The 26,690-nt window shown below is 36.4% G+C and overlaps 1 protein-coding gene across 8 annotated transcripts in view; it reads right to left on the reverse strand.

Annotated features, from left to right (window-relative positions):
* Positions 1–23,012, reverse strand: part of PCDH9 (protocadherin 9) — an 870,283-nt gene extending 847,271 nt beyond the window's left edge. For 3 of the 8 annotated variants that reach the window (XM_074329354.1, XM_074329353.1, XM_019712377.2), the window contains exons 1-2: positions 22,403–23,006; positions 18,021–21,191 (exon numbers count right to left, since the gene is read on the reverse strand). In XM_074329354.1, the coding sequence (XP_074185455.1) occupies positions 18,021–21,056 (3,036 nt within the window). In that variant the 5' untranslated portion in view covers positions 21,057–21,191; positions 22,403–23,006. Of the gene's footprint in view, positions 1–6,926; positions 13,496–18,020; positions 21,192–22,402 lie in introns of those variants that run through there. The other 5 variants (XM_019712378.2, XM_019712375.2, XM_019712379.2 and 2 more) reach the window with 4 other exon arrangements.
* Positions 23,013–26,690: the final 3,678 nt, after the last annotated feature.

Here is a 26,690-nt window from a genome sequence, read left to right on the forward strand (position 1 = left end):
TCAAGTTTTTACAAGATGAAAGAACAGAACACAGTAAGCAGTACTAAATGCCAGCACATTTTGAAGTTCTGAAATCATTGAGATATTAGTGAGTAAGAATTCCTACACTACTGCACAGATGACAACCACCCTCTAAGAGGGCCCTGTTTCTTCCGAGTTCTGGAGAAAATGTGGTAGTTTCTGCTATGACAAAACATAGTCCTAATTTATATTCCTATAAGCAATTAGCATCTGTTCCACATTCAGGTGGTATATTTGGGGGCTACTTCAGTTTATTTGTAATTTAGTCCCTTTCATCCCAAACTTGATTTTCCTTAAGCAATAGATTGACAGTTCTGAGTATTTACATCATTTCTTCAAGTTTACTCAATTTTGTCTTTGAATGAAGGAGCTGCCAATAAAATCCGTGAGCATTAGATTGAATTAGCTTTTGTAAGACTTATCCTGTAAACAAATGAATCATCAATCAAAATTACTACTGTTTGACTTTTTTAAAACTATATGTACTCATTATCCCCGAATTATGTGGAATTCTCCAATAGTCACAAAAGTTGAAATGCTAAAAATGCCTTATGACAGAAAATAAAATTTAAACATAACTAGTATAATATTACTGATATAAAATATGGTAGCTACATATTATTTTAAGTTGATAGTTTTCCCATCAAAGTATAAATACCAGTAATCTGCTTGAGGTTTTATAATTCTTCCGTTTTGTGATTCCGATGTAGGAGAATAAAATTAATTTTCTAGTTCAGAAGGGAAAAATTAATCAGGCAGAGACCTCAAAGAAGATAAAGGCAATGCTCTCTTATCAACACTAATGCAAGAGCCTGATAACACAGATCATACAAACAGTGAAAATATTGCAAATTGTTCATTGTCAGGAGAGCCTGAACCGTATGATTTACTTTGTAATTGTTTTTCTTGAGCCAATGTTAACATTGATTGGTACTGTTTGAACATCTATCAACTGATGATAGAAAGAAGTAGGCCAAACGGAGTTGGGTGGTAAGAGGAGACCTGCCAAACACTGATATTTCCCTAAGTAATTCACAAAAGCTGTAGTTCTATTTTCAATAATAAAAATTAAAACAAAAAAAATGCCTGAATCCAATAATCTTTCAGATGAGAAAATTGCATTCTCAAGATGCTAAGTGAAATTTTAGCAAAGTATAAGTGGTTTGGAGTAGATATTATTGCTGCCAGAAATGAGAAAGCAAAGTGTATAAATGTTTTGAAAATGGGAAAATCTAAGTTTTTATTTTAATAACCCCTACTGGTTTATTTTCTTTGGTAAAGCAATGCATAGTCACTTATATCAATTCATATTGAGCAAGGAATTAAAACTATGTAAAAACACCAAGTTAACTATCACTGTGGGTAATGGTGAAACTGTCACATTTCTAATTTTATGTAGAAATTGGTTAATACAGACAGTGTATCCCTCATTTAATTTCCACAGAAACCTTTATTTGAATGTATCTGTTTTACTAAGCTTATATCCTGTTGCTTGGTTCTAAATTAGCTTTCCAAACTGCCCATGTTCATATTACTGAACAGTGGATTACATTTAATTACATGATTCGGTTATAGCAATATATTTATTATTTCCAAAAACAATTGTATATATTTTAATCAATATATTAAATTAAAAAGCGCTGTTATAAATTTTATTCCTGAGATCTACATATTTTGCCAGGTTTCAATTTTTTAGTGCATTCACATTATAGTAATTACTTGGGAGCTATTTGCTTAAGTAGCTGCAGAGAAGTTGGAAAGCTCTTTTTTGCACCAGCTTAATGGTTACCACTGATGCCTAACCACAAATAAAATAGTACATTCTCTGACAGTAACAATCTACCTTAAAAATAGATTTGCACAAAAATATTCAAGTAAGTCATTAAAAGCATTATTAAAAAAAAAAGATTTGTTTTGCTTGAATATTATGTTGAAATTTTGAAATGGCCTGCTCATATAAACATTCATTCATATGTAAATTATTAGAGTTTTAGAAATGATTAAGTTACAAACAACATAGTCTGTCTTGCCTGAAATGTAAAGCCCAATAATAACATTTTGTGCTGTGATGAAAGGAAACCAAACTTTTAGGATATGAAATTTTTTCAATTTAAGAAAAAATTATATATAATAAAGGTCAGCACCATCTGGAGGTAAAAGCCAATTAAGTCAAACATTTATTTTAACCAGAGTTTAACATCTATGTCCCATGTCTATGTAATGTCTTTTCAAAGGGTGAAGGCTGGATATTCTTTTGTAGAATATCATGACTCAAAATGCCCCTTTTAAGTGGATCCCTATATAAGTGGAACTGTCTTTTATGCTATTAGTCAACATTATCAATATGTGCCATGTTTTTAAAGCATTTTTTACTATAGAAAATATGCTGATCTCATATAGTTACAAATATCAAGTTTTACTTGCAACTATATTTTATTAACACCTTTGCCTGTAGAAGAAATGTGATTTTAAGGATGAAAAAGTACATTTCCCTCTAAATTAACCAAAGGATAAATTTAAACTTGGCATTCTTATAATTAGAGTAATAGATCTTAGAATTTTATTACCCTACTGAAAGATAAAGTCTCCAGCACTAGTTCAAAAAAGGAGATACTTTTAAAAATATATTTCAGGGAAATAATGACATCAATTTAAAACTGAGGGAATATATATATATATTTAGTAAGAGAATTAAAAAAAAATGTTATTTTGTTTAAAACTCACTGGAATCTTTCAGAGCAAAGACAACGTTTTTTTTAAAACTCACTGGAATTTTTCAGAGCAAAGACAACGTTTTATTCCTTTTTTTTTTTTTTAATTCCTAGATCACAGCAGTTACTCAATAGATGTCTGTTGAATAGCAGAATTAATAAAAAATAAAAAAAATTGATTTTCATATATATCAATAGATCATGTCACAGTTCTTTGGCAGCAGAAAAATTTCATACTTATATATCAGAAAATTTTAAAAAATAATGCACATTTGAAACTACAGGATATAATTCTGGAATAAGCTTTATTATATATTAAAGATAATATAAATATGGTTCAGAAGTCTACTGATAAGGCTGAATGGATATTGTCTAGTTGTCAGGATTCAGCCCAAATAACATAAGAGTTCAGAAGGAAGCAAAAGTCCTTTACATTGCTAAATGAGAAAATCGAGTGAATCTGTTTACAAAAGGAAAGATGTGAAAGGTGCAGTACAAGTAATATAATTCTCTTGACAAAATAAGTATTTGGTAATTGTCTGAACTAGAATTTACATAAACTTCGTGGGATGTACAATTACCTCTCTCTTCTATGAGTTAGTAGAAGATATTGTTGATACGGACAACATACAATGGTGCCATCTGAATTTACATTTAGCTTATATATAGTACATGTCTATTTACTTGATGCCATGAAAATGCAAAACATTGCAAATAAAACAATGAAGCCAAACACTTAAAGTCTGATTCTTGCCATTTAAAGTGTGTTCAACACTCTCATTTTGCCTGATTATCTTCACATTTGCCCCAGTTGTGGGATTAAGTAGAATTTATTGAACATCTACTATATGCCATACTATAATATTTATGACTCCATGAAGTGTGATACCCAAGGTAAAACCCATATTCTGTCCCCACTCTGCTCAGTATGCCAATGCTGTCAGACGGATATCACATCTTATAAAATGAGCAGTTGTCTAAAGGAAATCATGCCACTTTGCCATGTGTTATCTGTTTAAGTTTTTCCAAGAACAAAGAATAAGTTTTCTTGCCATTGTCTGTTTTGTTTTAAAGTCCTTTCTTCTTACAGAGCAATTGAATATATATATGAAATCAAAACTGAACCAAAAGGTCAGTCTACAAACAATTGAAATGCATTGAAAGGGTAGCGAACATCAATCAGAAGTTAAAAATTTAATTTCTACAATCTAAGACACAATGAGACCAATTGAAATTTGACTATTTCTACTTCTTATTTTGTTGATAAAGTTAACTGAATTAATGACAAATCCTCACTATATTCTTTTCCAAATCCAAATCATTCACTTTATCTTGATGTTTTCAGCTATTCCAACATTAGGCAATGATTTTGGCCCCAGGATATTAAGAAAACGTATTTCAGGTATTATCATAATGTATTATATATTATTTGTTGGGTCTCATTTCTGTTATGTCACCCACATACTCAAACATTAAAAACTTGCATATTCAGATATTAAACATTTATTTATAAATGCATATATATTATTTTAAAATAACAAAAATAGTTGAGTAAAAAATATTGGTCATTATGTTTCTGGCATAAATTTGGTGAATCCCAGAAAAATGATCCAAATGCTCCAAGGCATTTTAACTAGTTTCATTACACCATGGATGCCATTACTTCAGTATAGATGCTTTTTAGTTTATTAAATAATTGGAAGCAAAAACCAGCAGGTTTAAAATGGCCCCAGCTGTGTTAAGTACAACTCATGAAACAGATTCACTCTCTTATATGTTGCTTTATAATAGGAGTGATGATAAGGTGAAAATCCCCACACAGGTGGAGTCCCTATGGATAATCAATAGGGAAATAAATTAATAACAAATACTAAAAGAAGCAAAATAATCTTAAAACACAAAATGCAAATTAATATAGTGAAATACTCAAAATGAAAGATGAAATGACTATACAACTGTGAAACAACATGGATTAATATCAAAAGAAAATCTAATATCCTATCTGTTGTACACTGATGCTGTTACAAAGCTCAACATTTCAGAAATCCTAAATAACCAAAAAGCAGTGTTTTATACCAAAAGCAAATAAATAGATATAACTTGCATATTAAAAACATATAATGAAACTCAGATTCCAGAAAACCACCAAAAACAAAACCAAGAACATGTATTAAGTCAAATAGGGTGTCTCTGTCAGTGGTAACTTGGCATCCAAGGACAAAAGGGGTAGAAAAACAGGTAGTTTTTGTTTTTGTTTTCTTTCTTTAGTATCTACCTACCATGGGCCAGACATTCACATGTACCCACATACCTGCTCCTTAATATCATAAAAAGCTTACAGATTAGGCATGATTACATCCATTTTATAGACTTAGGAAAGCAAGGACAGTGCATTTAAATGACGTACCCAATGTCACATAGTTTTTAAGTTACAGTTCATTAAGTCATTCTTTTTACTTCAAAAATCAAATTACTTTTTATAGTCTCATTTTTTTTTAATCTGGAAAAGGAAGTAAGTAGGCCAAATAATCTCAAAGGTCTATTTGAGTCTTGAGAAACCATTACTATGAGTTCTATTAGATACCAAATTTATCTTTCTAAAATTAATATAGTAGCTAGACACTGCTTTAGTCACTATTCAATTAGTATTATGTTTCTTTTTATAGAATTCATACATGATACTGGGTGTTGTCTGGATGGCTCAAAAGTCTATCCAGGGAAATTTTTAATGTGATAACTTTTTTCCCCTCCAAACTTGTTTCTATTAAACAAATACCAAGATTAGATTGGCGAGCATGGGGACTTCTCAGCCACACACACACACACACACACTCACACACACACACAATTCTTAAACCCAATTAGAACTTTTGTTGCCAGGCCCCAGCTGTTATAGAGAAAAACAGGGACAGTGGCTGAAGCCAGACCTTCAGAACTCTCCTCAAATACAGAGGGTGCCAAAAAAATGTATGCGTATTTTCAGAAAGGAAGAAACTATTAAACTTGTAATACTCAATATATACCAATAACAAAAGATGAATACAAGTCACTTTTGACTTCTGCAATTACAAGAGGTGCTCAAAGTGGTTACTGTATGTGGGCAGACACTTCCCATGACAGCGAACTACTGCTTGAGCAACGTTAACCAAAGTGTCCACTTGTATACATTTTTTGGCACCCCCGGTATATACTTTACTCATTTTGGCCTCTGTCACAGCAATACATCCAGATGAGCTTTAGTGTGTCATATGCTCACTACACTTTCATGTAGTCTTATTCTCCAGAGTTAGTTTCCTGGGAGGTAACTCATGAAGAACAATATTGGGTGCCCTGAGTTGCCTTGTCATGTGGACTTTTAATAAATGGGTTGCAGTCCTTTTCAACACAAATAATGTCCTTAACGAAGAAGATGCTTCAATCTTGTTACTGGCCTAGGAAGTGTTTTACAGGTAAAAGTAGACCACATAAGGGTAAGAAATACCAGTCTAGAGGTACGGTTGTAGACTGAAAATAAAAGCTGCACTACTATTAACTGTAGGTTTAGTTAATCATTATGTTTAGACATAATCATTCAATAATCTAAGTATTCAAAGGTTTAACCAAAATATCGGTAGATGACTGGATTAAGAAACTGTGATACATTTATACAATGGAGTATTAGGCAGCCATAAAGAAGCACAAAATCTTACCATTTGCAATGATATGGATGGACCTAGAGAACACTATATTAGGTGAAATAAGTCAGATGGAGAAAGACAAATACCATATGATCGCACTTATATGTGATATCTGAAGAATAGAATAAATGAATGAACTAATCAGAAACAGTCTCAGAGACACAGAGGAAAAACTGAGGGTTGCTAGATGGGAGCAGGGGTGGGAACAGGGGGAAGGTGAGGGGATTAGAAAGCATATTCGGTAGCCACAAGATCACCACGGGGTTATGAAAGTCAATTTTGGGGAATGTAATCAATAATGTTGAAAAAATTCTGTAGGGTATCTGATGGACATTTGTGTCGTTAGGGGACGGCCTCAGGAAAGATGTAGATGTCTGATCACTGCACTGTACACCTGAAACTGAAGCTGAGCAATAATGAATGTCAACTACAATTTTATATATATATATATATATATATATATATATATATATATATACACACACACACACACACACACACACACACACACACACACACACACATATGGTTACAAGAAGGAGAGTACAGCATTAGGAATAGAGACAGTGGAAATGTAATGGCTGTGTGCGATGTCAGAGGGATAGTGGATGGGGGAGGGGGTTATTACTTTGTGAGGGGTATAAATGATAAATGTCTATCTATTACAGTGTTTTGTACACACGAAATTAATTTTTAAAAGTTTTTTTAAAATATTTGGATGAGGAGGCTTGGAAGAAAAGGAATCCGATCCTGTTTATTTAGTCCCCCTTTCCCTTCCCATTATATCCTAATATGAAGAAAGATGTTAGAATGCGCAGACATAGTTCTAAGAAATGAGGGAGAAAATGGAAACCACATATATATATGAGTAAGTGATAAAAGAGTGTATTTATGCATATTAGAATCAGCAGTTTTCTAATTCTCTTCTACTCTCTCACTGATCTAAATACAGAAATGATTAGTCAAGACAGTGATAAATGACATAAAGGTCTTAATTATACTGCACTGTGTAAAAAAAATTAAAATGGCAAAATGCAGAATCTGAGAATTACTATACTTGTTCATTTATGGGACTAGGTGAGGTTAGGTGGGTCTTCACTGGACCTCCAGAAATATGCATGGTGGGGTGCCACAGAGATCATAATTTCTTAGATTGGCAGCATGGGGACTTTTCAACCACACATACACACACAAACACTTCTTAAACCCAATTAGAACTTTTGGTATCTAGGCTCCAGTTGCTATAGAGAAAAACAGGGACAGTGGCCGAAGCCAGACCTTCAGAACTTTCCCCATATACAGAGGGTGCCAAAAAAATGTATACACATTTTAAGCAAGGAAGAAACTATTAAACTTGTAATACTCAATATATACCAATAACAAAAGATGAATACAAGCAACTTTTGACTTCTGCAATTACAAGAGGTGCTCAAAGTGGTTACCGTCAGTGGGCAGACACTTCCCATGACAGCGAACTACTGCTTGAGCAACGTTAACCAAAGTGTCCACTTGTATACATTTTTTGGCACTCCCGGTGTATCCTTTACTCATTTTGGCCTCTGTCACAGAAATACATCCAGATGAGCTTTAGTGTGTCATATGCTCACTACACTTTCATGTAATCTTATTCTCCAGAGTTAGTTTCCTGGGAGGTAACTCATGAAGAACAATATTGGGTGCCCTGAGTTGCCTTGTCCTGTGGGCTTTTAATAAATGGGTTGCAGTCCTTTTCAACACAAATAATGTCCCTAATGAATAAGATGCTTCAAACTTGTATCTGGCCTAGGAAATGTTTTACAGGTAAAATAGACCACATATGGGTAAGAAATACCAATCTAGAGGTACGGTTGTAGACTGAAAATAAAAGCTGCAGGTTTTTCAATTTCTACGTAAGTTGAGTAAGAATGGTAATATCTTTTTTGTATTGTTGCTATAGAGATTAAATGAATGGAAATATTATACATATATAAAGCATGATTCCAATATCAGCTGAGCTCTCAGGCTAGCTCAGCATTTATTGAATGCCTACCAAGTTCACTCTTCTATGCACTGCTATAAGTTTAGTCTTGGACGTACAAAGGTAAGTAAGACATAGTCTCTTACTTTGAGGAACTTTCTTACATGCTCCTAAATTATTAAGCTTTATGACATACCAGGATTTGAGTTGACTGAGTTGTCATTTGAGACAAAAAGATCATGAGGAACCAGGCCCTGTTTTGAAGAATTGAATATACTCCTGGGGTTGACACTGCAAGGGCTGGGGAGGACACACAGCTCTGCCAATGCCACATGGCCCTGCAAGAATAGTTTAAACCCTGAGAAGCATTACTCCCAGTATCATCCAGAAGTCAACAACCTTTAGCTAAAGCAGAATTTAATTTTCTAAAACAGAGACTTTAGGTGTTAAAATGATTTTGCTTAACTATTACCAATTTGAAAAAAAAAAAATCAATCTTTATTCAAAACATTTTGTTGTCACTATTTGGCAGAAGATTTTGCTGTCAAGACCAAGAATAAAAATAATAAGTTCATGTCAAACAAAAATATCCTAAAGATTGTGTCTGTTTTTACTATGGTTTAATGTAATTTTGATACTCATTTCCATTTGCAGCAAAAAAAGAGAACGTATTTTCATAAAAATTCTAACATCTTTTTTTTTTATGTTGTAAATTTGAATGGATTGGGAATACATTGAAACATTAATCTATATAGCTAAATTTAACATGATTTCTTAACTTTAAAAATGGTATCAGTAAGAAAAAACAGATTTTAAAAATTGCCAAGAAAAAAATATAAATAGAGATTTGCTATTCCTAGGAGGACCACATTTGAGCGTTTTATTTGTCACTTTATGGATATTCTTGGGCAAAAGATTTTTTTTTTGCTATTTTTTTTGGAAGATACACAGAAATAATTTTGTATAATTTAAAAATCTATCAAGAAACAAGAAAGCAGCTATATATTAAATAACAAATGAATAGTCTACCTAGTGAATGACAAGAAAGGGAGCAAAGAAAATTTGCCAACCCAGGTGTTTTCACAGTTGACAAACAGAGGGAAGGCTATTCTAGACTTCCAATGTAAAAATTGGTTCAATGCCATGAACATATGACACAGGAGAGCATCAACTCACAACTCAAAACTCACTCCATTTTGTCTCCATTTGTCACTTGCACCTTCTACAATAAGTTCCCTGCAGAATCCTCTGTAGCTGTGTATTTGAAAGTCCTCAGCATGCAGCTGCTATCACACAGAGGCACAGATTGGTTGTATCCTCCGAATCCAAAAAAGCACCAGTGTGTTTTTTTTTTTCCTCAAGAAAAGATCTACTATGGAACTACTGTCAGCAAAAGACATTTTCTTCCTATAAAACACACGGCTTCATTTTCTATATCCTTCTGTGTTTCCATTCTTTTCCTCATTGAGGTTTGTTTAATGAGAAAAAAAACCTCAATTTGCTGTGAATTGCGGTTGCTGTTGTCTTGCACAAAAACTGTTTTGTTTTCAAAATCAATCATCTATGATGATGCTCAGCAAGTCCCCTCTACCCACTGTGGACTGCAAAGGGATTACATACTTTTTTCTTTCTTCTAAAAAAATACAAAATTTGAAAAACCATTTAAAAAATACGCATGGCTGTTTCCACTGATTCATGTCTAACAGGGCCAAAGACGTTAAGCATTTAAGAACAGTGAGGCATTTGACTGAACACTGTCATGAAGGTAAATACTCTGCAAACCATGTACTCCCATGTGTCTGGAATGAAATGCGGTGCTACAAATACACACTACAAACAGGGCAGAAATGAATTCTGAAAGTACAGTTTGAGAAATGATTCAAGACAATTCCTAGGAGGATCAAAGCACTCACTGAGTGGCCAGCCCTCCTCATTCTGATGATGCTATAGTTTTACAAATACCTAAGATTTTAATCTGATCTACATTTAGAGGAGAATCTGCACACACAAGTGTGAGTTTCTTCTCGGGAGAGGAGAAGACCAGATAGTGGGCACTGGAAGTACCACAGGTATGTGTGAGAGAGCCTGCATTGTCTACCTTAAATGGTTAGAATCATCACCGGAAAATCTGTTCATTCTAAGGTATGTATTTGAAATTTTTCTTCTTTCAGATGCATCCTGTATTTCTGTGTTTGGAGAAAATAGGCAAGACTAATTCCCTAGGTTATAAATCACTCTAATGTGGGAAATGTGTTAGCTAGTTGTATTACAAAGCTTTTACTTCATATTTAATAGGCACCTGCAATACTAGCATTATACAAAGCTCTCTACTTTGCAAATCTTTAAAACCCCACTTAATTTTCAGCACTGATTTCCTGGAATCTAAGAGCTTATGAAGGGTTCACTGTGTTCATACAGATCTATGCAAAATGTGCCAGAACTTCCTTGTCTGGGATGGCATTCATTTAGAGGTGAATCCTACATTTCTATCACAGGGCATGCTTATTTCCCACTAAAATAAATATTCTTAGAATGAAAGCCGAAGATTAGGAGGAGAAGAAAAAAAGGAGGCAGAGGCAAAGTAACTAGCACTGGGAGAGAGATATGCAAATATCAGCTCAATGACAATTCTTCATACCATTTACAATTGAAGCTTAAAGACCCAAATACTCTGCAATCCATTAGTTTCTCAATATCCTGGAAGGGATTAGAGTATTTCTTAATCAAGTGCTAACAGACTGAAAAAGGCCACAAACTGGATATTAACAAAGCAGTGTAATATGAAAATGTAGAGATGGTCAGATAGAAAGACAAACTGGAAGAATGTTAAAACACAAGCAATTATACAAACATGGTAAAATTGGGCATATTTCTGTTCTTTCCTGCCGCCAAATAATTAAATATCTGTATCAATTCATGAGTGGTGAAGCTGTAGTATAGTCCTTTCGATAAAAGAGAATATATTTTCTGAAGGAATTCCAGATCAATGTAAAATGATTAGAAAGAATCAAATATGCCTCAGACATCTTGCCTGTGCTTATATCTACACCACTCCCACCTGTACATACAGGTGTTCTCAAGTCCATCAGTTTAAACATGATATGTGCTTATGACACTGCAATCAATCAAAGTGTTAAAGGATGGGGGAAAATATGTTCACATGTCATTTAAATAATGAATAAATATATTAAAACAGATCCCTAATGAGTAACTTTGAGTTTTGAATGTCATAATGTTATACATTATGGCTCAGAAAATTCTACGGATTTTGCCACTGTCCTTGTCTGTAGGAGACAAACTAGATATAGGACAAAAACATGAGTGAGCGAGATTAAATATGGGTTGTTTTCCTAGTTTCTTCCTGCCATCGCTCAGTACTGTTAAGGAAGTGTGGTTGTTTAACTTAGTTAGGAATTTCACATTTTAATGACTCTTAGCTTAGGGAAAAAAAGGATATAAATCAAAACCAAAATGTCAGTCATGGTAATATATCTTTCCTGTTCTATGTTTCTCATGACTGACAGCCCAACAGGTTTGTATCAAACAAATGAAATGTTTGACAGATTTAACAGCTTTCTGAAACAACTGATGAAATCTTAAACACCAATGTATATCTCCTTATCTACACGAGAAATTACATTTCTATCTTGGGATTGCCTTCTGTGATCTGATGCGGATTTGGGGCATGCTAGCTGTTAAAAAGGCCATAGTACATTAGCAGCATTACTTATTAAGTGGCTGACTCATATGCTTCCCAAATTCTAATTCCTGGCCTCAGATTAGAGTCATATTCAAACAAATCTGACATACATGTTAGGACCAAGATATGGAACAACTTCTGGAAAATGTATTAAAACCAGTGGTCAAGGAAACCAAAATTCAAAAATCCACATTAAATAATTATTACTTAGTTTCCAACTATGTTAAATATATTAGCTATTAACTGACTTGTTAATATTAGAAAAAGACTAATTTATAGTTTTAATAAAGGATCGCCTTCTAGGAAACACCAGACTGAATTCAGAGAAAGCTTACTTCAAGGATTTTAAATAAAAGTGGTAAACAATTAATCAGATTCACAGTTTTGTTTTTGTCTTTTTTAACTATTGGCAAGCTAAGAATTTCACTCTGGCAATCTGAGAAAATACTGAAAAAGTATGATACAGTTGACATGGCACCAAATGCTGTAAAAACCCAGTCTAGTACTGTTGACCATCACAACCACTGTAGTTTTATGCATCCTCCCACCCCCCAAACCAAAAAAAAATAAAAATTGAGAAGTCAAAAAATCTAAATAATAAAATAAAAATAATTGTGGACACAGAGCTTTTGAGAAAATATGATGAAAAGGTATCGCTTCCATAACTCAGCACTATCACGTAAAATAATGGACTATGAAAATAGCATGTCATTTCTAATGTTTTGGATGTACTCTATAGACATTCAGTATGAAAATAAAACTTCAAGAGTCAAAATAATTTACAATTGGTTATAAAAAATCTGATTTTAGGTTTTAGGTCTTGCATTCCATCTAAATTCTCTCTATTTTACTATTTCATATATTTTAATTTATTTTGTGCTATTATAACAAGCTAAATTATAGCTTGAAATGTTTAACTAATAAGACTAGGTATATACCATAAGACTATAACATATTATTTCAAGTACAATATTTACAAGGTAATTATAATGATGCCAAAGCCTGTTATGTGACACCAGAAGGACAACTCATTTGAAACTCCAGGAACATCAGTTTACAGTATGTCTATCTATAGAATTAATTGCAACAAAATTTAGAAAACAATATAATAGAATATTTTAACCACAGAAATTCTTTTTTCTATGTTAACAAATGTTCCGGAATCTATAGACATGTCTATGCTTAATACACTGGCAACTTACTACTTTTACTTTCCTAAAGGTTATTAGCACTAAATTATAAAATGTACCTTAAATTTTGTAGACTAGGTGTATCATGCTGAAAACATATCAAATATTTGTCTCACAAACTGAAGAGGAAAGGTAGACAGTGTGAACGGATGGTCCATCCTCATTTCAAATGCCGGAATCATTATCCAAAGGGTCTGGGTATCTTCTACCTCATAAACTGATTTCATGATCATCGAGCACTTAGCCAAAAGGGAGGAGTAAAAATAAAAATTACAACTGGTAACATTTTAAATATAATTTACATTTCGGGGAGCAGTTTTTCTCCACATGCCACTATGTTTAACTGTCACAATATACTGAGAAATTCAGTGGTTTAAAATATCATGAAGGTTTTTGTGAGCCTCACATTGGTTAACATTTTCCTCCTTTACTTTCAACTACATTTTTCTTTCTCACAGTTCTAAATAGCAATTCTATGACTGTCTTGCACATTTTGCACGACAAACAGCATTTCTGTAGTGGTTGTAGTGGGATTACTCAAAAATGAAAAGTAATCATAAATGTAATACAGTATCTCTAAGTGAATGGAAATAGAAGCAATTCCCTTTATGCTGTAAAAGTACATGTATACACTTGAGTACAGCATAAATACACATTTTCAATGCATAATTTGTTCGATATATACACAAATGTATATATGAGCAAATACTCTAGATTGTGAAAAGTTAAAGATGTTAAGCTCTAAAATGAGCATTTCACTTAGAAAATCAAATATGAATGTTTACCCAGACCGAAAAAGTCTAGTGAACTATCACAGATTGTTTTATGACTGGAAGAAGTTGTCAAATGTAAATAGGTCACTTTTTTCTTTCTTTAACATTTTCATTTATACATCTGCAAAAAGCAAACTGGGGCCAAGAAAATTAATTCCCAAAAGCTGTCAACTGGGTTGGGAAACAGCAATAAACAGCTTACTGTAAAGCCTCCAGCTACAATAAATGGCTGTCAATAACTGAGCTAAGAGTTGGACTGTGGAAAAACAGGTCCTCTGGAAACGATAATCTGAAAGGGAAAGGAGCTGACATTACTTGTTCCAATATGCTGAGGCAGTGGTTCTCAAAGTGTGTTCCTTGAACTAACAGTAGCAACATCACCGAGGGTCTTGACAGCAGTATAAATTTCCAGGCTGGACCCAAGTGGTACTGAATCAGAACCCCTGGGAGTGGGGCCCAACAACCCCATGTAAGAAACCCTCCAGGGGATTCTGAGAAACCCTAAAATTTGAGAACTTAATATCATATTTTAAAAATCACATCCATTAAGATTATCCTTTCCTTTTAGAGAAAATACACCAATGAGCTTGATGATTTAAAACCCTACTAGTATTGCTTATGTCATCCTCTTAACCCTGTAACAATGAACGTTGCTTAGTTATGAATAAATATCAAGCCATGTCTTGCTTTCCAAAAAGACAATTTCACTCAGTCTGTGAATGCTAAGGGTACTTCCAAAAGAAAAATAATTTGTGGACAATTCGGTAACAGATTTGTTACACTCAAGACAAATGGAAGCTCAACAAAACAGTGGTTGAGGAAGATATTTTACAGTTGTTTCACAGGTCCTTTTCAGGGTCACACAAGGGAAAACAGCAGGGTGAAAAAGTCAGACAAAATAAGAATCAGTGTACTACAGGCAAACTTAGGGTGTGAAAGTCAGACATTATGTTTTCACTGTACAGATAATAGAAATTAATGACATTTAAATTTGGTAACGTTTACTCAAGAATCTTGCATTTTATCCACACATCAACTAGCACCATAAAGTGAAAAGGTGTCCCTGTAAACATGCCCACTCAACTAAAAATCTTCATAGACTATACATTAGTTTATAAATTCCTTTGAAAGCTTTTGTTGTAATAAATCCTACTTTTCAAAATTGTGTAGCTTCAGGAACACATTTAGTAAAAAGGCCACTAGTTGAAATGAAGGAGCACATTTGGTAGAAAAGTCACTAGTCAAAGTACAGAATTTTTACTTTTTAGTTTAACTAGAACATTTTCAGATAACAATTGTATAGTTAAGTGTGGAGAAAAAAAAATTAAAGAGTAGTGTACAATTTATGTTCTCATTCATAGAAAACATGCCTCTCTCTCTCTCTCTCTCTCTCTCTCTCTCTCTCTCTCTCTCTCTCTCTATATATATATATATATATATATATATATACATATATATATGTATATATATATAATTTATATATAAAATTGTATATATTGCTATCACGATCACCTCTCCTTACTCCCAATATTCCTTTTCTCCAACATTGCAATGTTTTCTTTCTCAGCATGAAAACTTCTAAAAGGTAAAAGAAGAGCCATTATAATAACTCTTTATCATAATAGTGAATTATAGCTCCATTTGAACATCGAAATGCCTACAAGGAGAACTACACAGTGACATATGGCCTCAAGGAATGTCTAAATTGCACTTTAGTTCCAGTTAGAGAATTACTTAGCATCCTATTTCAAAGATTACATCCCACAAACAAATATTGTTATGACTGACTAAGCCTCAGCAAAAGAGCTAGGCCATACTTGCTAAAATGCACTCAACATTTATGTCGCTGTACTATATAAGGTTTCAACTTTGGGGGAGAAATCAGAAAAAGCAGGTCTGTACATTAATGCTAATACCAACCAAATTTATATGAAAAGAAGGATGTTTCTTTGGAAGTCAAATTTCAGATTTCATATGAAAAGTTTTAAAGCATGTTTCTTTTCAAGATATTAGGCAATTCATAAAATATCATCAGTATATTGTGAGTGACCTTCCCATTAAAAATAAATAATATAAAGCCATTTTCTTCCTTTTCATTAAAATAGCAACATCATATTTAAATCCACTTAATTTCATAAATTATTTTTCTTACCTGGACTATTTACCAACTTTCATAAGCCTTTACTCAGCTTTGAACTGTTCTAAATTTTAAAATCTCAGCCTCTTAAAAAGCTGATGAAGTGAACGTGAAAGTTACTCCAACTTTAACTTATATCTTGTCACTTCACATTCTCCTCTAGAACCTCTATGCTGGCTCTTTCATTCCCTTCGTCCTGTGCATTCAAACTCTAAGTGTAGGTACTTTTAAATGGTTCTAGATATTTAATATTTTTCTTTAAGAAATGGAGATTTTCGTTGTATAATCATAGGCATTATAGTTAATGTTCTGGGAGTATCTATGTGATTCATTGTCAAAATTATTTTGATAAACATCTAACTACCACAGAACCTTAAAGCCATTCCAGAGCAATAAACACTGGATACATAGTGAGCGGGAAATTGAGTTTCAGCAAGACATTCTACCCCATCCTACGCCATCCTGCCCCACCCCCACAAAAAAATAAATGAATAAAAAGAAAACTCTTTAGTTTTCAGTTACTAATCAACGACTGTCAATACTACCTGCACATTTACTTTTCTTTACTGGATTTTCTGAAGCTCTATAGTCATTATTTTTAACAAATTCAGATGGGCCACCACCATAGGTGGACTCAATACCAACACAGATGGAACTTGGATTACGAAATCCTAGAAAGGTGGTGTGAGAGCTAATCACAAAACAGCAAGCAAATGAACTGAAATGCTACTTGCTCCAGAGCAACTATCATTAAATAAAAGGTATCTTTGGCTATAGTACCAGTTTGATCATCCCTCCCCGCTCTCCTTGCTACTGCGGGATTGGCACCTGGCCAGCACAAGCGACATGATACCCTAGTGCCATCTACAGGCTATTATTGACACTCAACTTTCGTTGTAACAGACAAGCACCAGTGAAATAAATTAGACAGCGCTGCATTTAAATCTTTATTAACAAGGAATTATTAGACCTAAGAAAACTAATTCTGGATTTGGTTGAAATATGAGTTTCTCAGCCTCTTAATCCCTCTTCATATGGCATATTTCACAGTTTAAAATGAGTTATGACAGATCACTTATGCATTACTAAGACGAGAGAATATTTACAATAGATTCATTCTTTTCAGTTATATCAGGGAGAAAGCATTCCTTTCTTTTTTTTCTTTTTTTTTTTTTAATTTTCCTTTGAAAGAGGACGTTGGCCATTGTGGACAATCTGCAAACCTTTCTATTCAATACCCAATTTACTACATTACAATAAAATCATCTGAAATCAAAGAGTAGACTTGCTCTATGGCTTAGGTGCAATCTATCAACAATTATGTGCTTCACAGCTGATGTACATTTAATATTCTCCTATCTTGTTTAGAGACTTAAAAAAAAATTAACCCCTTTAGCAACCACAGCTCCAACATAATTACAGTCAGACCTTCAAACGTCATTTAAAACTTGAGATTTGAAGGTGACTTTTTAGGTCAAATGTAACGTGAAAATCTTGAAGCGGTCAATTTAGAAACCTGAGGAGCAGAATTTGGCATATCAGGACAGGTTTTCTTCTTCAGCAAACATTATCTCCGGACATTTTGGAATTATTTCGTCTTTTCATCTTTTGCCATTTGAAGGAAACTGGGAAGTTAAATAATTCTCAGAACTTAGAAATTTCAAAGCTGTTCTAAACATTCTTGACTGAGCCCCAGAGGACTAGAAAAGGGGTCAAGTTTTTTTTTTTTTTTTTTTTTCCCTCTTTGTAACTAAGCTGAAGTTAGACCCAAACAATAGACACACTGGCAGGTTAATACTGGTTGGCTGGGCACTTGTATGCAGTACTTATAGACCAGTAAAAGTGCTCGTTTACCTGTCTGGTGTGTAAGGGGCCCTTTGTCTTGAAGCCTCCTTGGGAACTGCACTCTGAGGCACTGAAGTGATCGGAACTAGTGGAAGAGCGTTTGGAAAGGGTGTCACAACCCCCGACAAAGGTGTTGTCCAAAGGGAGTTCCTGAATCACATGATGCTTTTTCACAGAAACGGGAGTGTCTGGTTTCAGGTGAAAAGCAGGCTGTGGAGAGGCAGATTTGTAGTGCTTGGCCAGGTCAGGGCTGTTGGGCTTGAAGGTGGTCGGAGGTGCCGGACCCCAGTCAAATCTTCCTATACTTTGCTCCTCGAGCTCGGCAGGCAGGCTGATGGTCCCATTGATAGGTTCGTGAACTGCGTCATCAGGTTTGGACTCTTCAATGGTCACAAAGTTCAAAAGAGAGCTCTTGGGAGACTTTCTTTTCTTCCTTTTCTTTTTCTTATTTTGTTTGTTCTCCTGGTTTGGGGACATCCACTCAGCCCCTTGCTTGCTCCTCTGAGCGGCTTTGAACCTTGATGCATGGCGACAGCGCACCAGAACGGTGACGAAAATCACGACTATGACCACCATGGCACCTGCGACGATGGCAATCATGATGGTGAGATAGTCCTCATTTTGATAGGGCTGGCTACTGTCCCCTATATTCCTGTCCAACGGGGTCTCCATAGTCCTGCGAATCAAGTCATAGATGTAGGAGGCATTTCCAGCCGTGTCATTAACATAAAGAAAAACAAGCACAAGAGTGTGCAATGACTTAGGGTACCCCAGGTCACTTATGTTGACCACCAAACGGTGCAAGCCCACATCAGTGGGTGCCGGTTTTTCTTCCAGAGTAATGTTACCCGTGACCGGATCGATCCGAAACAGGCCTTTGTTGTTCCCACTCACAATTGTATACTTCAGTTCAGCGTTCATCCCGGTGTCAATGTCAACTGCAAAAACTTCTGCTACTACGGAGCCAGGAATGGCTGAGAGGGGCACCAACTTAAAAGAAGTGTTAGAAGGTGGAGAAATGACAACTGGACTATTGTCATTGACATCCATGACATTGATAGTTACTTTTGCAGTAGAGGAACGGGGTGGTTGGCCCCCATCAGTGGCTTTGACATCAAAAGTGTAGGAACTCTGCTGCTCTCTATCAAATGAGACATTTGACTTTATGACTCCAGAATAGGGATCCAACACAAAATTATCATTGTCATTTAGAATGGACAGAGTCACAGCTTTATTCTCGCCAGCATCTGCATCGGTCACTGTGATGACCCCCACAGTGCTGTACTTTGGCAGATTCTCAGACACAAAAAATTGAAAATGATTATGAGTAAATTTGGGGCTATTGTCATTCTCATCCAGAACAGTAACTATCACAGCCGCTTGGCTTTGGAGGGGAGGGGTCCCATTGTCCCTGGCAGTTACTGTGAAAATGAATCGTTCTTGTTCCTCTCTGTCAAAGACTCTGGAGGCTGTCAAAACTCCTGTCTTTCGGTCCAGATCAAAGAAGGAGGCATTCGGTCCAAGCTGATAAACAATATCTGCATTTTTCCCACTGTCTTCATCTGTGGCACTAATAGTTGTTAAGTATAACCCACGTCGGTTGTTTTCAGAAACTGACAGCTCAATTACAGGCTGGTTGAAAATTGGTGGGTTGTCATTTTCGTCCTCAAGCTTAACCCTTACCAGGGCAGTCTGATTTAAACTGGGCTTCCCAGAATCAGAGGCAACGATTTTAAAGCTGAATTCTTTGGTGCCCTCATAGTCCAACAAAGAGGAGGTTTCTAACAAATACTGGTTGTCATATACTGCCTTCAAATGAAATGGGACCTCTCTTTCAATGAAACAGATCACTTTGCCATTCACATCTGTGTCCTTGTCTGAAACTGTAATTAGGGCAATCTTGGTATTGACAGGATCTTTCTCTGATAAATACACTGTGCCATTGATGGGACTTATAATGTACCTGAGGTCTATGTTAGGAGGGTTGTCATTTACATCAGTAACATTGATGGTAACGGTTGCCCGAGCTGGAGTGGAGCTGCCATCACTAGCCAGCACTGTCACTTTGTGAATGGCTGTCTCCTCTCGATCTAAGGACCTCTGAACTGTAATCAGCCCAGTAGTATTATTTAAAGCAAAGAGTCTTTTGGTAGCCGGGGCGACCTGGGCGCCAAAAATGTACCGGATTTCAGCATTACTGCCTATGTCTGCATCAGTGGCATGGAGCTGAATGACAGAGGTGCCTACAGGAGCATTCTCTGGAATATGGACCTCCACTTGACCCTCCTTAAACACTGGCCTGTTGTCATTGACATCACTTACTGTGACCTGCAGGATGGCCGTGCTGGATTTCTGTGGCGTGCCTCCATCCTCTACTTTGATTTTCATCACATAGGTATCTTTCTGTTCTCTGTCCAAGTTTTGCTGAACAATCAATTGTGGCCACTTCTCTCCCTCTGGAGTTTCCACGATATCCAGTCCAAAAACACTCTGCCCATTTAACAATTCATAATGTTGTACACCATTGAAACCTGTATCAGGATCTGTTGCTGATGGAATTGGAAAGCGGCTGTTGATCAAAGTGTTTTCTGGAATGGAAATATTGATGACAGGAGATGGAAACATGGGGGCATTATCATTGGTATCCTTGACAATTATTTTTATTTTGATCAGCCTGAAAAAATCATTGGGGAGGATCACCACCTCAAGTTCAAAGAAACACTCATTCTCCTCAGCATAAGAGGCTCCAGCACAGAGTTTTTCTCTGTCTATTCTATTGGAGGTCGTGAAAATTTCCCCAGTGCTACTGGATACTTTCACCAAAGGGGCATCCCCAGCTTTAGAAACCAGTCTGTAGACAAGGCTGGCACTGGTCCCTGTGGCAGCATTGATGTGAGAAATGTTCAGATCCTTTGGTATGTTTCCTATGGGCACATTTTCAGGCAATTCCTCTCTAATAGTGTAAATAAGTTCTTGAGCTATTGCAGAATCCAGCCTTAAACAGGCAATCAGAGCAGCCAACAGGTAAAAATCCCTCAGGTCCATGATAATGTATTTATTTTCTTTTCCTGAATTTTAGGGTTTAAAGGTTTCCACTGAGGAATGATGCACAAATTGCAAGAGGAAGCGTGCATGGACTGGAGGATGCATTACATCTCATCGCTTATTTGGAGACAGCCACTGTCAACACAATTGTATAGACAATATTATTCTTCAGTAAACAAAAACACACAGTCATGAAATATCACAACACATTTTCACTGCATACTAGTAAACATGGCATTTGCTCTGCCACTGTTTGCAAGTTAACTCTGTGGATGAAAACACTCACTATCCCCTGCTTGTTGCATTTGCCCCGAGAAAATGAAAATATCTACTTTTGAATTCAGGACAGCTGCTATTTTTACCTGTATTCACCCACAGTTTTTCAGGACACTGTTAAATTCAAAACGTGCATTCTTGTTCTCCTCTTCCCCTCCCCCTGGCTTACCCACCTTCTGGCTTCTAACCTACCTCCCTTAGTTTTTTTAGGTGCAAGTGAAAAACATTAAGTATTTAGCTATGGTTCCTGCTAACTGCTTTGTCACATGTCAAATATAATGTGTTTTCTTCTCTGCCACACTGAGTCATCTCTTTCTTCTAAAAAGACTATCTCTTTCTTCCACTCCAGTTCTTCAACTGCCTTCTAATACAATCTTACTGGGAAACAAGCATCGGACATGCTGCTGCAGCATCAGAAGCAATAGTCACCGGCCACTACACATCCTCATTGCCTAAAAGCACAACACCAAGACTTCAAATTTCTTATCCAGACCTTGCTCTCATTTCTCCATATTGCCAAATTATCCCCATTAGAATTAACAAACATATTAAAACTTTACAAAATAATAATATAGGATTCCTTATCCTAGAGGTGGAAGAGATTGTCGAGATGCAAGTGAAACGCAGTAACATTTCCATATAACAGCACAATATTTTTTACAGAGCTTAAACAAGAAAAAAAAAAAAATTGCAGTTTCTTAACCCTGATCTTCTGGTTATAGTATTAGTAACGTCTGCCACACATAAATACTGCAACCCAATAATGCAGGTAAAAAGGCTTCTGCTTAGACGCTCCCTTAACTGCAATTTAAATCGGTACAAGGCTCCAGGCAGCTACCCACTTGAGTAGAACTGGTCAGTTCTCAGGCTCTAATCTTATCTGCATTAGGCTGCACAGTAGCTGATGCCCGTGATTAGTTCCGGCAGAGTGATGCAGGTAGGGATGCAGATACAGCCTAGTAGGTGAGCTGTGCCCCGACCATCTACCCAATTACAAACATCCCTCGCCTACACTGAAGACATATCTAAACACAGAATTTACAATTGTGCATGCGAAACTTTACACTTACGTTAGTTGCCTCAACCTTTCCCCTTTCCCAGTATGCTGCAGTTAGGGATGATTTGTTCCAACATATAGAAAGCCATGCATCTGGTAGCACCAGTTTGGGGAGAAATCAGAAGCAGCAAAACGTTTCCTCCTTGTGAAATGTGTTGCTTCGGGCTGGCAAATTAGCAACTCCAGAGAACAAATTCACAGATTTGTCGTTAGTCATTCTCTCCACATCTCGTGTCTATTACCCACGGGGTCTGGGCTCTTCTGGTATTTAACACACAACATCCAGTTGCACTTCTTCAGCTCAGGGGTATTTTCCACAGCATCAAGCATACCATTTCCCTCCGATGCCAATACTGCTTAAGTCTCTAACTTCTTGTAGGAAACATCAGAGTTGGGGTGATGGTGATTCTCTGGCTGCTCTCCGGGGGTGACAGTTGCCAGAAAAATTCCTAATCTGTTATCCCTTTCCTGCTTCAGAGACTCTAGGGCGCTTTTTCCTGTCTTGTTTGCTCTCCCTCTCTCGCTTCTCCTCTGCCCCTCTCTCCTTCTCCCTCTCCTCTCTCTGAACTGAATTTCTTGATATAACTCTCAATAAGCCCAGAGGGAGGGCGTGACGGTGTAAGCCCCACCCCTGACCCCTGATTGGACCGCATCTTGCGGTGCGCGTCGCAGCCGGACGCGAGGGAGGGGGCGCCGAACAAGGCGCTGACTGTCTCCCAACCTCCCCTCCTCAGCGCCCCCTCGGCAGCCGTGAAAACACGGAGAACTGATCCTGTCCCCGAGAGAGCCTGGTTCCAGGATGCGCACTGAGCATGCTCAGCCGGGTCCGCTGGGGAGGGACGCGCCAACGCTCCTAGGGCGGTCACGGAACCAGCTGTGCCAGGCACGAGAGCGGGGCTGGCGGCTGCTCCGTGTGGCTCAGGACAGCGAACGCCGAACCCAGGCGGTCGAGATGGGGCAATGCTGGAGGCAGGCAGGGCGTGCGGGCGCCGATCCCGGGGAACCTCCGGCACCGCGCCGGGCAGATGGGGACGCCGAGGGGACTCATCGCTGGCGCACTTTTCACACTTGCCTTTGCTAAATGGAGGGGCCAAAATGCAAAGATGGGAGTCAACCTGGGGTCCGAGGCACAAATTGTCGCCCCTTGGAGGGGAGCACGGACCAGCAGATCCCTGGAGCACATTAAACGGACCACAAGCCGGGCGCTGCAACTAGAAGCTTTTGCTGGCAGGGACCTTGCCAAGAAGGGCGGAGAGGGCGGATAGTGAAAGGTCGGGTCAGAGAATATTTGAATCTCAATTCAGGGCGGAAAGAAAATTAATGTGAGCACTCGCTGCACGCAGGGTTAAGGAAGCTGCCGGGGAAAAGGAAAGGGGCAGCCTCTGGGATCCCCTTGGTCGGCCATGGGCAGTCTTGGGTGCGGCGCCAAGTCTCGTATGTGGGAGCAGTGGAGACTGAACGTGACTGTCTTTGCACTTCTGCTCCCGCAGCGCCTAGGAACCTGCAAATCCGAGCTCGCCGGTGACGCGGCTGCAGCAACCTCGCTTCCAGCTCACCTAACTGCAAACTTTGCTTGCGAAAGGCTGGAAGGAGTCCCGTCCAGCTGCTCCCCAAGCTGTGGAACATTTCCTTTCCCCTTGCACTTTCTGCTGATTCCAACTTTACACGTAATACTTGTCTTTCCCTTTGCCTTGCGTTTCTCTCATTCCAGTTCTGTAGCGTATCCTCATACGTTTTTCATTTTCATGCAAGAGCCGGATGGAATGACTCCCGAAGGGATTAACCTCACTCCTTAAATATTGGCCCGGAAAACACTCTGTGTGTGATCCTTTAAAAATCAGTAAACAACGAAGGTTTGCGAAATAGGTTGTACCTACAACTGCAGATATTTGAGTCAAGTTTGAGGCTTTAATAACAGTTCATTTGGAACTATATATATATATATTTTTTTTTTTTTTTTGAATGACCTATAAAGGTTGTCTGAGAAGGTCTTAATGCGCGATTGAATAACTTGCTCTAACTTACAGGGAGGATAAGTTATTTTATTTTAAACCTCCCTGTTCCCCATTGTGTACTGGGCTGTAGATGCATTAATGGCTCTTCACGCAGTTCTGCACTGTGGTGGCATGTACAAAAATACTTCTATTTTTAATATAGTGGTTTTATTTTTCAATATAAACATTTATTTTTAGATATTTAAGTTTAAAAAGTATACATCACCCAACTTAGATATTGCATCATTTTACTATTTAACCAACTCAATTGACATTACAATTTCCCTTCATCGATGAACATGTAAGTTCCTTTTAATTCAAACTTCTCTTCAGGTCAATATTCACTATAAAAATGCAGTGCCTAGAGCCCACTGTAAAACAGGTTGATCCCTTATACGTGAAATATAAAATAGGTTTCTTGCAGGCATAGATTGATATTTTTAAATAGCCAAATAGCTCTTATAGTAGTAGTATTTTGTATGATTATAGTATGCAAAATTTAAGAATGAAAAGGACTGCTTAATTATCAAAAAGTAAAAAAGAAAAAATATTACCTCATACAATAATTAGTGAACTGAAGCTTCTTTTATCTTACCACCATGAATGATCATTTTGTCATTCACAAAATCTACTGTTAAAGCTAGTGCATTGTTCCAATTGCCACCTATTTTATGCTCCAAGCTAGCTTAAAATAATAAGTGAACCATCATTCTGATACATTTACAATAAACATAGCAGCACAGCCACTTTCCAGTTCACTTCATACATATCACAGTTATCTTACAGTCTTATTCTAATTGTACTGTAGTCATTTCAAAGTCATGTTGCAGTCGCAACACATAACTTAGCAATAATTATTTAACATTATTGCTGAGCAGCATTGTTTCTGTTTGCTAAGGGATGGCTCTCCCTATAGTCAGAACCCATTATTACCCTATGTTCATAAATTATATCTGAGTATGAACACCGATGAAGGTTAAGGAAGAGAAAAAAAAATCATCACATAATTAAATTTATGACTATAGGACTGCAATTGACAGAAACCACAGGTCAAAGCTTCCAAAGAAGGTCCATCTGAACTCTTTTCAAAGGAGGTTGAAGATAACCCAGAAATAGAGCTGTGACTTCAGTACATTCGATCATATAGGTGTTTACTAGCATATCTAAATTATTGGGATTCTTTAATCATAATAGTTTTATATCTTAAAGCTAGAATAGTTTAAAGTTATCATTTGCCCTATTATATTCCAACTGCTAAACTCTAGAATGAGAACTATTATTAGATTAGATATTAATATTCAGGAAGAAAATTAAATATAAAGGGTCGTATTTCTAACCCTCTGCTATCATAACTTGAGGCTTGTGCCCAAAACTCTACATAAAACATTTTCATAATGAGAGCTGCTCACAATCCACCTATTCTATCCTATTTTTTTTAAAGTTATATCTGTATAATTGTGAATTAGGGGAATATTATTCACCAATTTAAGTTTTCCTAGGGGAACATCTATTGTTTTCTGCTTCATTTTAATCATTTTTTTTTTCTTTGGGAATTTAATAACAGCTTTTCAATTATATGACTTCCTATATAGATCTTCCCATATATATATTAGACTTCCAAGTAGATCTTATTAATTAACCCTTATTCATCTTTGTCAATACATGTTTTCTACATCAAGGGACAGGATATTCTCACCTGTCTTGTACCTGATTAGTACATAATTTAGGAATTATGCCATCTGGGCTATAGTAAAATTGTCTTAGTGTTCTCTGCTGGTTATATAGGTCATGAGGTACTTACTTGTGAAGCTGAAGTACCTTAGACCAGGTAATTGAAGACTAAAATGGTATTACAGATTTATACAGAAACAGATACCAAGTTCATAAAATTATTTTATATTCCAAAAATTTAATGTTGTTCTGTTTATATGTTTTAACAATAATTTCCATATAATGGCATTTAATAACCTAAAGTATTAAGCAGCTTGGTTTGTTAACTGAATTTTTATCTATAATTTTCTAGTTACCACTCAGTATTTTAAAATTACATTTCACACAGAGATTGTAAAGTCTTCTTTAAGTTCCATTTTATATAAAAAACATAAACTATGGTATTTGGAATGATTAAACGACCTCCTTGACAATTTCAAGACTGAAATGTTCAGCTCTAATATACTAGTTCTGTATTCCAATCAAAGTTACAAATAAAATTAAAATTAAAAAAAACCAAAACACTTTTGTGCTCTGTACTTCTAAAGTTCCTTTAATCCAGATGTTGTATTGTGTCTAACAGACATTAATCAATCA

This window comes from Rhinolophus sinicus, linkage group LG04 (genome assembly GCF_036562045.2).
Source record: "Rhinolophus sinicus isolate RSC01 linkage group LG04, ASM3656204v1, whole genome shotgun sequence".
Classification (NCBI taxonomy): Eukaryota; Metazoa; Chordata; class Mammalia; order Chiroptera; family Rhinolophidae; genus Rhinolophus; species Rhinolophus sinicus.